General features: G+C 36.6%; 2 protein-coding genes across 4 annotated transcripts; one reads left to right on the top strand and one right to left on the bottom strand.

The window, feature by feature from the left end:
- The first annotated feature begins 35 nt into the window (after positions 1-35).
- Positions 36-6,604, top strand: LOC105116808 (ABC transporter C family member 10-like). Of its 2 annotated transcripts, XM_011014290.1 has the most exons (12): positions 36-381; positions 513-2,588; positions 2,793-3,113; positions 3,199-3,285; positions 3,380-3,967; positions 4,063-4,227; positions 4,392-4,686; positions 4,835-5,049; positions 5,134-5,439; positions 5,563-5,626; positions 5,716-5,955; positions 6,101-6,604. In XM_011014290.1, exons 2-12 carry the CDS (start codon positions 549-551, stop codon positions 6,211-6,213), a joined length of 4,434 nt encoding a protein of 1,477 aa, XP_011012592.1. In that variant the 5' UTR covers positions 36-381; positions 513-548; the 3' UTR covers positions 6,214-6,604. The 2 variants fall into 2 exon arrangements, with proteins under 2 accessions (XP_011012592.1, XP_011012591.1); XM_011014289.1 differs by having other exon boundaries at positions 36-2,588.
- A 1,368-nt stretch (positions 6,605-7,972) lies between these two features.
- On the bottom strand, positions 7,973-11,549 carry LOC105116809 (uncharacterized). Of its 2 annotated transcripts, XR_840603.1 has the most exons (3): positions 10,979-11,549; positions 8,389-8,697; positions 7,973-8,358 (listed from the first exon to the last, which is right to left on the bottom strand). XR_840603.1 is itself a non-coding variant. In XM_011014291.1 (2 exons), the coding sequence occupies exons 1-2, from the start codon at positions 11,383-11,385 to the stop codon at positions 8,592-8,594; spliced, it is 513 nt and encodes a 170-aa protein (XP_011012593.1). In that variant the 5' UTR covers positions 11,386-11,549; the 3' UTR covers positions 8,304-8,591. The 2 variants fall into 2 exon arrangements, 1 of the variants encoding a protein (XP_011012593.1); XM_011014291.1 differs by having other exon boundaries at positions 8,304-8,697.
- Positions 11,550-13,358: the final 1,809 nt, after the last annotated feature.

Consider the following 13,358-nt stretch of genomic DNA (forward strand, 5'->3'; position numbering starts at 1 on the left):
TATTTAATGAATTAGAAACAAGTCGTGATGTTACATGTGGGAAGTAGAATGGAGCAAGAAACAGCAGTTCTGACCAGGAAGAGAAATGAAGAACACTGATCGGTCCACAGGGTCTCTCGTCTTTGTTGGAAAGCCGAAAACAAGACAAAAGACAAAACATACGTCAAACAGACAGGCCATACGTGAGCCATGACGACGCAGTACATTGTTCCATCCCACACCATACCAGACCACGGTTTTTCCAAAGTTTCATAACTGATATGTATTTGTTCGAAAAAAAAACACGCATCACTTTCTGAGAATTTCTTTTTGTCTTCTATATCTGAACCTTCTTCTTTCTTTTTTAGGTTCTTTGTAATTGATGGCACTCACCATTCTGGGGTGTGTGCAGAAAGCTTTTTTTTTTTTTAATTTCAAATTTTACTAAATGTGTTGTTGGATGATTCTGGAAATTTGATAAATTGATGAGTTATCTTGTAACACAGACCAGTCTTATTTACCTTGTATGCCAGTGAAGAAGCTGAGAAGTAAATAGGAAAGCAAAGCTAATGGAGGACTTGTGGATGGTGTTTTGTGGGGGATCCGGCAATTTGAATATTGGTGAAAAGCCATCTAGTTCTAGTCTGGTGTTTCAACCAACTTCATGTATCAATCGCGCGTTGATTATTGGTTTCGATGTTTTGCTTCTAATCATGCTCTTATTCACTTTCATACTAAAATCTTCTTCATCGCCAAAAATAGATAAAATCCCACCTCGACTTCGAGGCTATTCAAGGCTACAGATAGTTTCTGCTATATTCAATGGTTGTATTGGATTTGTGTACTTGTGCTCGGGCATATGGATTTTAGAAGAGAAGCTGAGGAAAAAACAAACCGCCTTTCCTTTGAAAAGTTGGCTTGTGGTGTTGTTTCAGGGGTTTACATGGCTTTTAGTGGGTTTAAACATAAGCCTTCGGGGGAAGCATCTTCAAAGAATGCGGTTGCGGCTACTGTCCATCCTTGCCTTGTTTGCTGTAATTGTCTGTGCTTTATCCATATACAGTGTCATTTTAGGAAAAGGAATATTGGTTGAGATAGCTTTGGATGTCCTGTCCTTTCCAGGAGCAATATTGTTATTGTTATGTGTTTGCAAGGTACATAATCACGAAGGGAGTGATGAAAGGGATCTATATGCACCATTAAATGGCGAGGCCAATGGTGCAATTAAAACAGATTCTGCTGTCCAAGTTACTCCGTTTGCTGAAGCCGGACTCTTTAATAAAATTTCATTTTGGTGGTTGAATCCGTTGATGAGAAAGGGCGGGGAGAAAACTCTGGAGGATGAGGATATACCAAAGTTGCGAGAGGTAGACCGAGCAGAAAGCTGTTATATGGAGTTTTTGAAGCAACTGAACAAACAAAACCAAGCTGAATCATCTCAACCATCTCTCTTGTGGACAATTATATTGTGCCACTGGAAAGAAATTCTAATTTCTGGGTTCTTTGCTTTGCTAAAGATACTTACTTTATCAGCTGGGCCTCTACTTCTCAATGCCTTCATTTTGGTTGCTGAAGGGAAAGCAGGTTTTAAGTATGAAGGTTATGTACTGGCCTTGACGCTCGTCTTGTCAAAGAACTTAGAGTCCTTATCACAAAGGCAATGCTATTTCAGGAGCAGGCTTATAGGTTTGAGAGTAAGGGCCTTGCTCACTGCTGCAATATATAAGAAGAACCTGAGGTTATCCAATCTTGGCAGGTTGATGCACTCGGGTGGGGAAATAATGACCTATGTTACTGTAGATGCTTACAGGATAGGTGAGTTTCCCTTCTGGTTTCATCAGACATGGACAACAAGCTTGCAGATCTGCGTTTCTCTTTTAATTCTTTACCGTGCAGTGGGGCTTGCAACATTTGCTGCCTTGGTAGTTATAATAATCACTGTGTTGTGCAACACTCCAATAGCAAAGTTACAACATAAGTTTCAGTCTAAGCTTATGGCGGCACAAGATGAGAGATTGAAGGCTTGCAATGAGGCTCTGGTTAACATGAAGGTATTGAAATTATATGCTTGGGAAACCCATTTTAAGAATGCCATAGAAAATCTGAGAGCGGTGGAGTATAAATGGTTGTCAGCAGTGCAATTGCGCAAAGCCTATAATAGTTTTCTCTTATGGTCTTCTCCTGTAGTGATCTCTGCTGCTACCTTCGGGGCATGCTATTTCCTGAAAATACCTCTGCATGCTAACAATGTTTTCACCTTTATCGCGGCTTTGCGTCTTGTTCAAGACCCAATTAGATCAATCTCTGATGTTATTGGAGTGGTCGTTCAAGCAAAGGTTGCTTTTGCACGTATTGTGACATTTCTCGAGGCACCAGAGTTGCAGAGTGGAAATACTCGGCAAAAGTGTGACAAAGGGACTGTGAAAGGTTCTGTTTTAATCAAGTCAGCTGATTTTTCATGGGAAGGGAATCCATCAAAGCCCACACTGAGAAATGTGAGTTTAGAGATGAGGCATGGTGAAAAGGTGGTCGTATGTGGAGAAGTTGGCTCAGGCAAGTCAACCCTTCTGGCAGCAATTCTAGGAGAAGTTCCACTTACACAGGGAACGGTAAGTTTACCAACTTTGCCTCCAAACTTACATTTCAATCCTTGGATAACTTTCTCTTTAGTATATGTCGCAATGATCTTCTAGCTTTTTGTGTTCTTTAAGAACTGATGTGCTTTGATTCAGGTAATCGGATTCACTCTTTCATGAGTGAAACAACTAGCCTTTTGCTAATGAGAAACTCTTTTCAATTTCTATGACCTGCAGATTCAAGTATATGGGAGGGTTGCCTATGTGTCGCAAACAGCTTGGATCCAGACAGGAACCATACAAGAGAACATTTTATTCGGGTCTGAAATGGATGGACAACTATACCAAGACACACTTGAGCGCTGCTCCTTGGTAAAGGACCTTGAGTTGCTTCCTTATGGTGATCTTACTGAAATAGGTGAAAGAGGAGTCAATTTGAGTGGTGGTCAAAAGCAGAGAATTCAACTTGCCCGTGCTCTCTATCAGAATGCAGATATATATCTGTTGGATGATCCTTTCAGTGCTGTGGATGCACACACTGCAACAAGCTTATTTAATGTAATCAAGTTTTCTAAAGAGCAAGCCTTGTCTCCAATTCTTAGTTATTAGCCTTCCGTGAAAAATCTAACATAATTCTTGGCAGGAATATATCATGGGAGCACTTTCAGGGAAAACAGTCTTGCTTGTGACGCATCAAGTTGATTTCTTGCCAGCTTTCGACTCTGTTATGGTCAGTATACTTTTCTTTAATCACCCAGGAAATAATTAGACACTCACTGCAATTCTATCGCTTATTAAACTTCACTTTCTCTTTTATTTAACAGTTGATGTCTGTTGGAGAAATACTACAAGCAGCTCCTTATCATCAGCTATTGTCCTCAAGCCAAGAATTTCTGGGCCTTGTCAATGCACACAAAGAAACAGCCGGTTCCGAAAGGCTTACTGAAGGTAATGCTCCACAAAGAGAAGGATCACCTCCCTGGGAGATCAAGAAGAGTCATTTAGAGAAGCAGCATAGAACGTCTCAAGGAGATCAACTGATTAAGCAGGAAGAAAAAGAAGTTGGAGACACAGGGTTTAAGCCTTATATCCAGTATTTGAATCAAAACAAAGGATACTTGTACTTTCCCCTGGCAGCATTCAGTCACCTGTTGTTTGCCATTGGTCAGATATCGCAGAACTCATGGATGGCAACTAATGTTGATGATCCTCATGTTAGCACATTGCGGTTAATCACTGTCTATCTGTGTACCGGAATTATTTCAATGCTTTTCTTGCTGTGTAGATCTATATCTGTAGTTGTTTTGGGTATTCAATCATCGAAGTCATTATTTTCCCAGCTACTGAATTCTCTTTTTCGTGCACCTATGTCTTTCTATGACTCCACACCTCTTGGAAGAATACTGAGTCGGGTTAGCATCTCACCCAGAAATTGTTGTTTTGTTCATGAGAGATGATGCATAGCTAATAGATCTGGACCTGTGTTTTCTTTTTTTATGTCTCATAGGTTGCGTCAGACCTGAGCATTGTCGATCTTGATGTTCCTTTCAGTTTCATCTTTGTTGTTGGTTCAACCACAAATGCTTATAGTAACCTGGGAGTACTGGCTGTTATAACCTGGCAAGTCCTGTTTGTCTCCATCCCAATGGTTTATTTGGCTATTCGCTTACAGGTATTCTTGTTATGCACTTATAGTAGTGGTTTTAATTCATTGATTGTATGACTGAATAGTGGCAATATTCGTTTCTGATCTCTTTCTTTTGAGGGGCACTGCCATTGAAGTTGGTTTTTACCTTTATAAAGTGGATTTGAAGATTATGTGGTTCTTATCTACAGAGATATTACTTTGCCTCTGCTAAAGAGATGATGCGGATCAATGGCACAACCAAGTCTTTAGTGGCAAATCATTTAGCTGAATCTGTTGCAGGAGCCATGACAATAAGGGCCTTCGAGGAGGAAGAACGTTTCTTTGAGAAAAACCTTAACCTCATTGACATAAACGCTACTCCTTTCTTTCACAGTTTTGCTGCAAATGAGTGGTTGATTCAACGCCTTGAAACATTCAGTGCATGTGTCCTTGCCTCTGCAGCACTCTGCATGGTTTTGCTTCCTCCTGGAACTTTTAGCTCTGGTGAGCATATATAAACTTCCTTGTTGAGATATAGGACATACGTCACTTTTTGTCAACTGTTTTTTAACATAAAATAAAATATTAGGAACTTCCTAGTTCTGACACTGGTAAACAATAATTAACTTAATATCAACTTCCATTACTGCAGGATTTATTGGAATGGCACTTTCCTATGGACTTTCATTAAATATTTCCATGGTGTCTTCGATCCAAAACCAGTGCACGTTAGCAAATTACATCATTTCAGTTGAAAGGCTGAATCAATACATACATATACCAAGTGAAGCCCCTGAGGTGATAGAAGATAACCGTCCTCCATCCAATTGGCCAGCAGTGGGTAAAGTGGATATTTGTGATTTGCAGGTAAGTTTGACGTCTATGTTTTATTGGTGTTAATGAAACAACTTATGAAGGCCAACAGACTGAAAGAGCTCAAATATCAAACAGATCCGATATAGAACTGACGCGCCGCTAGTTCTTCGAGGAATCAGTTGCACGTTTGAAGGAGGACACAAGATTGGTATTGTTGGTCGAACCGGCAGCGGGAAGACAACTCTTATTGGTGCTCTATATCGACTGGTGGAACCAGCTGGAGGAAAAATCGTTGTAGATGGCATTGACATCTCTAAGATCGGACTTCATGATCTGAGATCACGATTCGGAATAATACCTCAAGATCCTACTCTCTTTAATGGGACTGTGAGATACAATTTGGACCCATTATCACAACATACTGACCAGGAATTATGGGAGGTAACTTTCTGATTCGTTGCACACATTCAATCTAGTGACTATTGCCAATAAACCACTAGATGAGGCATACATTCTCTATCGGCAGGCTTTCTGACTTGGAAAATTCTGTTTCGAATTTTTTAGGTTCTGGGAAAGTGTCAGCTTCAAGAGGCTGTTCAGGAGAAGGACCAGGGTTTAGATTCTTTAGGTATGTTTTCTTTCATATATAGAGTAAATAATGTGTTTATGTATTCTTTTGATTGTAATGTTCAGTCAATGATGAGCAACGTGCTACAGTTGTGGAAGACGGATCAAATTGGAGCATGGGGCAGAGACAACTATTTTGCTTGGGCCGTGCCCTTTTGAGGAGAAGTAGGATATTGGTGCTTGATGAAGCAACTGCATCAATTGATAATGCAACCGACTTGATTTTGCAGAAGACTATTCGGACAGAATTTTCGGATTGCACTGTGATCATAGTAGCTCACAGGATACCAACCGTGATGGATTGCACAATGGTGCTTGCCATCAGCGATGGTAGGTTTGCCTGCTTCAATTTTTACTTGGCTTCCATTTCATAAAACAAAAGATAAAACACAACTTATCGCTCAAGAAAGAGACTAATAGAGCTATCAAAAGAAATTCCAAGATCCATCAGTGAGCTGTTTCTGTTGCATTTCAGGAAACCTAGTCGAGTACGATGAGCCAACGAAGTTAATGAAGAAGGAAGGCTCAGTATTTCGTCAGCTTGTGAAGGAGTACTGGTCTCATTTACACGCAGCAGAATCACATTGAAGCTGACGATTATTTCTCATGTATCCCACTTCACAATTCGCACTGGCATGGCAGCAAAAAGAAGGATATTCCGGGGCCGGGAATGAAGTAGGATCTATAGTATTGTAACAACACTGCTCTACACCTGTTTTCAAACATCAAGCTTGCTAATTTCTACGGGGCAATTGAATATAATTGGCCATTTTCCACGAGTGTCAAGAGCTTCATTCTTCTTATTCCTCGGAGGTGAAAATTGAAGAATATTTATATGGAGAGAGAGTCCACACAAACTTTAATCTTTCCTCTGCATCCACCATCATGAGCATGAATTCTTTCATGCATGCATGTCGGTGAATGCTAACTATTTTTATAGTTATAGTCACGATGCAAGTGCTCGTGTTATATTCCACTTCACTTTCATCTTCTTTACTCTTAACGAGTCTCTTTAATTGTAAATTTGTAATCAATATATATAGTCTCAAGCATCTCTCCGTGCAGTTTATTTCCACTTGGGTCTGCAAATGCCAAGGCACTGCAATTTTTCAGTAATGATGGTCATTCTCCCAAAAAAAAAGAGAGAAGAAGAGAAAAACTGTTGTTGTGTAAACTTATTGTTTGAGTAAACAAAGGTGAATTTCGAGTTTCTTTATTTTTCTGTTTTAAAAAAGTTTGAATTTATTTTCTTTAAATTAATTATTTTTTGTGTTTTTAATTTGTTGATATTAAAAATAAAATTTAAAAAATAAAAAAATATTTCGATAAATTTCCCAACAAATTTTTTAATAAAAATAATCATTTCATGATACCAAATAATCTATTCATTTAAAATTGTTAGCCAAATTCAGAACAGATAGATTTTCAAATGCATGAAACAATAAGGAAGTTGGTGTTTTTTTTATAAGAACAGGAATAATTTTTTTTCTAATTCTTTTTTTAATTAAAATTCAGAATTTTATTTAATTTGGATTTCATTAATTATGTTGGTTTAAACAACTATTAAACAATTTGGACATTATTTTTAGATTAGATTATTCATATTATTATTATTATTATTATTAACATTCAAAATTTACCAAATCAGAGTTTTTAGTTGTTTTTTTACTTGTAATTTTTAAAGCTTGAGAAATATAATTTTCTCTATCTTTCAACATGCAATACATCAAGTTGTCCAAAAAATAGGTTGTTTAAGAGGTCAAGAAAGCCGAAAACCCCATCCACGATCTTATGCATGGGAGATATTGGATCAGAATAGTGTCAGGGAGATCTACACATATGCTCTTAGAAGGGAAAAATTGTTTTAGACCCTTCAAGAAATGCTTCCAGACATTTCATCAAGATATGCCATAAAGTCTAACTAGATTATTGGCTTGCAATTCGTGGTGGATTCGATTAATTTTTTTTTTTAATATCTAAAAAACATGTTTAGGCATTGTAATGATTTTTTTTTTTAATATCTAAAAAACATGTTTAGGCATTGTAATGATTTTTTTTTTTAAGAGAGAGAATTAAATTATTAGAGAATTAATCCCATAGAACTCAGTTATATTGATAGGTCTAAAAACAACATCCTAGATAATCAGTAAAAACTATTAATAATGCAACTGACTTGATTTTGCAGAAGTCTATACAGACTGAATTTTGAGATCGCACTGTGATCACAGTTGCTCATAGGAGAGCAACCGTGATGGTGAGCATGCCATTTTTTGTTAATTCATATAATGTCATAGGTCTCCTTTCCGGAGTAGCAAAAGATAGAACAGAACTTTAACACTTGAGAAAGTGAGTCAACTGTCGTGAGAACTTTATGTAGAGATATATCAGAACAAAATTCAAGATGCACCAGTGAGCTGTTTTTGATCTATTTCAGGAAAAGTAGTAGCGTATGATGAGCCAATAAAGCTAATGAAGACAGAACGTTCACTGTTGGGACAGCTTGGGATGGAGTACTGGTCTCATTTACACACAGCAGAATCACATTGAAGCTGAAATTTATTTCATGCAGCAGAATCACTACGAAGCTGGCAGCAAAGACAATGGTTCCAGGACAAGGTATGAGGAGGACTTGGCGTATCACAAAAATACTGTAGGGATAGGAAGGGGGGTAAAAGATGGATGAGGAACAAAAGTTCCTAGCGTCAGTTTTGTAATTGTATTCAAATATCAAGTTTTGCTGGGCAATTCAACAAAAGTGGCCATTTTTGCAAGAGCGTCCGGCATTTATCAATCATCAAAGCCCATTAAGGAGGATTAGGCAAGTTAGGATACATTAAAGGAAAAATAAAACAAAAAAAGTAGGGCATGTGCCAGCATGAGGAATGTGCACCATGCAAGTCCTATGAGATATTCCATGAATAAATAACGAGACCATTCAAAGGATGCAATGATCGCATTCATTGACTCTATGGTCCTCCAAGAATGGCATTTTCTATATCTTCTCTACTCAGTGCGTAACTGAATCTCCTCTCCATATCCTTTTCAAGATTCCCTGGTCCATTCTTCAAGTACCTGCATCACAAGATACAATCTGTTTAGCCCAGCAATAAAACTAAAAAGATGAAATGCGTAACTTAGTATGGAGACTTATTTCCTCCCTTTTGCATCAAATGAGCATCTCAGAATCCATTCCAAGAGCAAAATATAACTACCCTGGATAAATGATGATATCTTAGTTTGTGGAATTCGATAAATCAATTGGTTAGTCCAGTCAGGTTGAGCGTTCAAATAATTGAATAGCGAGGGAGGGTAGGGAAAAGTGAACTTTCAGGCAAGCAGCATCACGAATTGAACCTTGTTTTGCCCTTAAAATTATCCAGACCTCTCCATCATCCCTTTTCCTCTATTGGAAATCAACCAAGATTCAGTGAGAAATGGTATCGTTGCACTGGCCTTGCTCTTGAATAGGAGCGTCAGCTACCTTGAAAGCTTTCTTGAATGTAGCAGTCAAATTCAAATGTTCTCAAAAAGTCTGTCACATATGGAATTGGATGAACTCTAGCTCTCGGCATCAAGACCAACAAAGAGCCTTTTGCACCTAGCAAGGAAAGAAAGACAGATTGCACCTACTGACCACCTAGTTCTCTAACGGCACCTGCCCGAAAGTAATTACTTTGCCTAATATTTTAGAAGACTTGATGGTGGAGAAAGTTTGGTAAAAACAAACGTTCAAAGGTCTGTACTCATCATCACCATAGTCAAAGATAGACAATATCCAAGAACATGGAAGCTGCTGTTTAAATTGAGAAATCCATTTTCTTAAAGAACACAACACAGATATGAAAAGGAGGTTTCTGTCATTAATTTTAGAAGGACTCTGGCTAGCCCAATTTGAATCAATGTTAACCAATTGATCTGCAAGCTATAATACACTCGCTAACTTCCCTGTCACCATTGACTGATACTGCCTCCAACTTCTCACATATTTGATACCAATTTCCTTCACATAATCACTAATCCATCTTAGCTTTTGCTCATACTTGAATCCTTATATTTGCATCATCTATGAGCATGAAACTACTTTTCTACATTATCATGAAAACGAAACTTTTGTTAGTCCTATAACTTATTATCTGCATTGTATGGGTATATGTCATGCAACCATCCATCCAATTCTAACTCTAGCAGCACCATGCTTTTCACCTCCTATACGCAAAAATTTATCCGAAGCAAAACAAGCTGATCACTTTTAGAAATCTTCCATCATCAATTGCCCCCATTGCTCCTTCCACAAAAAGTGAATTCACACTTACAATTGCTAATCCTGAAACTCAATTCTTTACTATATACTTAGCTGCAGACTGCAGCACTGCTAATCTGATTGAAACAACAACAAATTTATTCATTCGAGTCATCTATAAACTACCAATATTTCAATAATATTGTTCTGCACCATGTTTTTCTTCTTCCCCAAAAGCAAGCCTCGCACACCATGTTTTTCTTCTTTCCCAGAAGCAAACCACTATCATACTGGCTAGATTGTTTCACACATTACAACAAGACTAAATAAGGAGAAATGTGGATACAATGTACTGTTTTGTAGATAAAATGGATAGCTATTAACAGTGGTTCTTCAGCTTTTTACAGGCTTAGAAAGGTTTTCATTGCATCAGCCAAAATTATTATATGGTGATAGTCCCTTTACTCATCTCACCTCACCAAATCCCTAGAGTCAGAGTAGTTGGGACCAGCTAGATCCTTTTCCTCGAATATGTTCTCTTCTGGGGAGCAGAATTCCCAGCACTAACAAGAATATATCAATTCCATCATTATACAAATAATTTCCTTTAGGATTATGTTGCCCAAGATGGACAAACAAACTTTGAGCAATAGCCATGACAAAGCACACGGTGACTTGTCAGATTACAGCAAAAGCCATAGAAAACCATCCAAAACCACCAGGCATAATTTAAGGATAGCTACGATATAGCTCACCCAAAACATCTGTTGTTCACCAATTCAAATCAAAATAAACACCATTTTTTTCCACAGAAGCACAAGTTTCCTTCTTCTTCTAAAAGATTTAAATTACATGTAAAAACCACTCAACATAATCATAAAAATGAAACCAAGTAATCAACATGTTGCAAAAGCACCTATCAGGTAACCATTCACAGTAAGAGTTAGATCAAATATAATACACCACACCAGTGGCAAAGCACCAAACCTCATGACCATAAGCAAAGTTCAAAACTTGACAGCAATTAATCACACAACCTCAACACAAATATACAAAACAACAAAAACCCAGATGGTAAAACCACAAACCAAAACCAAAAAAACCCAACTTTACCTTATAAAAAGATCAGTGACATCAAGTGACAACTGAGCATGCCAATCAGGTTTCTCAATAAACCAAATAGCACGGTCCTCCTTGCTTTGATAAAACCCCAAATCCTTCAACCAAGCTTCAATGCAAGGTAAGCTATGAGAGTAAAGAGGCTTTTTCTTGTCAGGGAGTCTTTGAAGCCACTCATCTTCTGTTGAAGATATCTCCTCTGCTTCAGATGATTTTGAAGAAACTATTCTCTTGGGATTTCTTAAAAAGTTACATAGAGGATAAGGACACGAAAGAGATTTGGAGAAAAGGGGAGGGTGCAATGAGGGAAAGAAAGAGACTTTGGAAGGATGAGTGGAAGTTGAAGGGTGTGAAGAAAGGAGGATGTTGGTGGTAGTAAGTATGGAAGAAATTGTGGGCATATTTTTTCTTTCTTGGCTCTGCAATTAGGGATTCATTTAACTTGTTGTAAGGGGAAGATATTGGTGAAGTATGGAGGGAGAGTGAGTGTTGTGTAGTGTGCTGAAAGAGAAGCAGAGCTTCGAATGAGCAAGAGAGACCTTAGTTATCTTCATCTTTGGAGTTTCGGGGAAGGTTTAGGTGTGGGCGGGCACTTGGACATTTGCCTGTCTATCATGATGATGAAATTGTAATTTAGAGTAATTTTTAAAATATTTTTTATTTTAAAATATTTTAAAATAATATTAGTTTTTACTCTAACTGTTTACAAATTTTTTTATTTTTTTTCTTGAGATTAATTTTTTTTAATATTTTTTATGTGCTGATATTAACAATAATTTTTAAAAAATAAAAAATATAATATTTTGATATATTTTCAAACAAAAAACATTTTAAAAAATAATCGTCACCATATTACTAAATGAGCTATAAAATAGTTTTTGAGGATCAAGAAAAGGCAGTATATCACACAATATACTAAAAGGGTTCAATGTCACTGTTACTGTTTGCATAAATACAAAGCACTATGAATTAAAACAATATAATAGCAGTCTGGCCCTTGATACAAGAAGTTGCAATGACAACGAGGAGGGGTGAGGTTGTCTTTTTGTTGAGGTGTATTTGGCATTTAATGGATGTCCGAGGGAGAAAATAGTCAGCACAAATTTTGATGAGGGCGGAAACCATGAGGAGCAGTCACTTGGTGCTATATCTGCCCCTGTAAGAATACATGGCACTTGGGTTGCCAGGCCCTTGCGCTAGCCAGGCTCAAGCGCAGCCCGGCTCTTGGGGCGGTCTAATGCACAGGCAAACTCTAGTACTATCTAGTGCTTTAGGTCTTGGTAAAAAACCTGATTGGTTATGACAGCCCCAACATCACGTGAGGCTAAGACAAACCAAGCGCTCTGTTTCCGCTTCTCATTTTTATTATAATATTATTACTTATAATAAAATTACTAATATTTATACCACAATTGATAATATTTTTAGTATTTATACTATTAATTATAAATAAAATAATAATATTTTTAACACAAACACTAAATAATAATATTTGTAACATCAATTATGCTATTTTTAAGAGTAATACTATTAATTATAAATAAAATAATAATATTTATAACATAAATTATACTATTTTTACTATTAATACTTAAAATTATAATAAAGATAGTTATAACACAAATAAAATTATTTTTTATTTTAATATTTTTAATTATAATAAAAATTAAAATATTTAAAATCCTTTATCAAGACTTAATAGAATTGGATAGCGCAAAACCCATTGAGTTTAGTGTTACTTGGCTCACCCCAAGCAACCCTAAGTGCCACTGGGTGCTCGGGTCTGAGTGCTGGGGTGGCGCTTGAGCAAGGTCACCTAAGCGTCAAGTGTTTGTTTGTCATTATTATTACAATATAATTATTTATAATAAAAATATTAATATTTATACCATAAATGATAATATTTTTAGTATTCATACTACTAATTATAAATAAAATAATAATATTTGTAACACCAATTATACTATTTTTAAGAGTAATACTTTTAATTATAATAAAAATTAAAATATTTATAGCACAAATTATACTATTTTTATTATTAATAATTTAAATTATAATAAAAATAGTTACAACACAAATAATACTATTTTTTATATTAATATTTTTAATTATAATAAAAATTAAAATATTTAAAATCCTTCATCAATACCCAATAAATTTAGGTCACGCAGGACCTATTAAGCTAGGATGATGACCCAAGACAATTGGATCCTTTGCCATAACCCAAGATAATTGAATCTTTTGTCATGACCTAACCGTTCTGGCTCTCCTTAAACCATTTCCATTGCCATGTGATACTTGGGTTAATACGTAGAGCAAGCGTGGCAGACACACCAAAGCATTTTTAGTGTTACATAGTGCTTGAGTCTGATTA

The sequence above is a fragment of the Populus euphratica genome, unplaced genomic scaffold, assembly GCF_000495115.2.
Source record: "Populus euphratica unplaced genomic scaffold, PopEup_1.0 scaffold1043.1, whole genome shotgun sequence".
In the NCBI taxonomy this organism is placed as follows: Eukaryota; Viridiplantae; Streptophyta; class Magnoliopsida; order Malpighiales; family Salicaceae; genus Populus; species Populus euphratica.

Bases quoted from the DNA above. Each gene is read 5' to 3' on its own strand.
- LOC105116808 (XM_011014289.1), top strand. From the start codon at position 549: ATGGAGGACTTGTGGATGGTGTTTTGTGGGGGATCCGGCAATTTGAAT. The intron at 3,968-4,062 runs GTTAGCATCTCA...TATGTCTCATAG, and splicing joins TTGGAAGAATACTGAGTCGG to GTTGCGTCAGACCTGAGCAT. The intron at 5,440-5,562 runs GTAACTTTCTGA...CGAATTTTTTAG, and splicing joins CTGACCAGGAATTATGGGAG to GTTCTGGGAAAGTGTCAGCT.
- LOC105116809 (XM_011014291.1), bottom strand. From the start codon at position 11,385: ATGCCCACAATTTCTTCCATACTTACTACCACCAACATCCTCCTTTCT. The intron at 8,698-10,978 runs GTAAAGTTGGGT...CTTGTGATGCAG, and splicing joins GTCACTGATCTTTTTATAAG to GTACTTGAAGAATGGACCAG.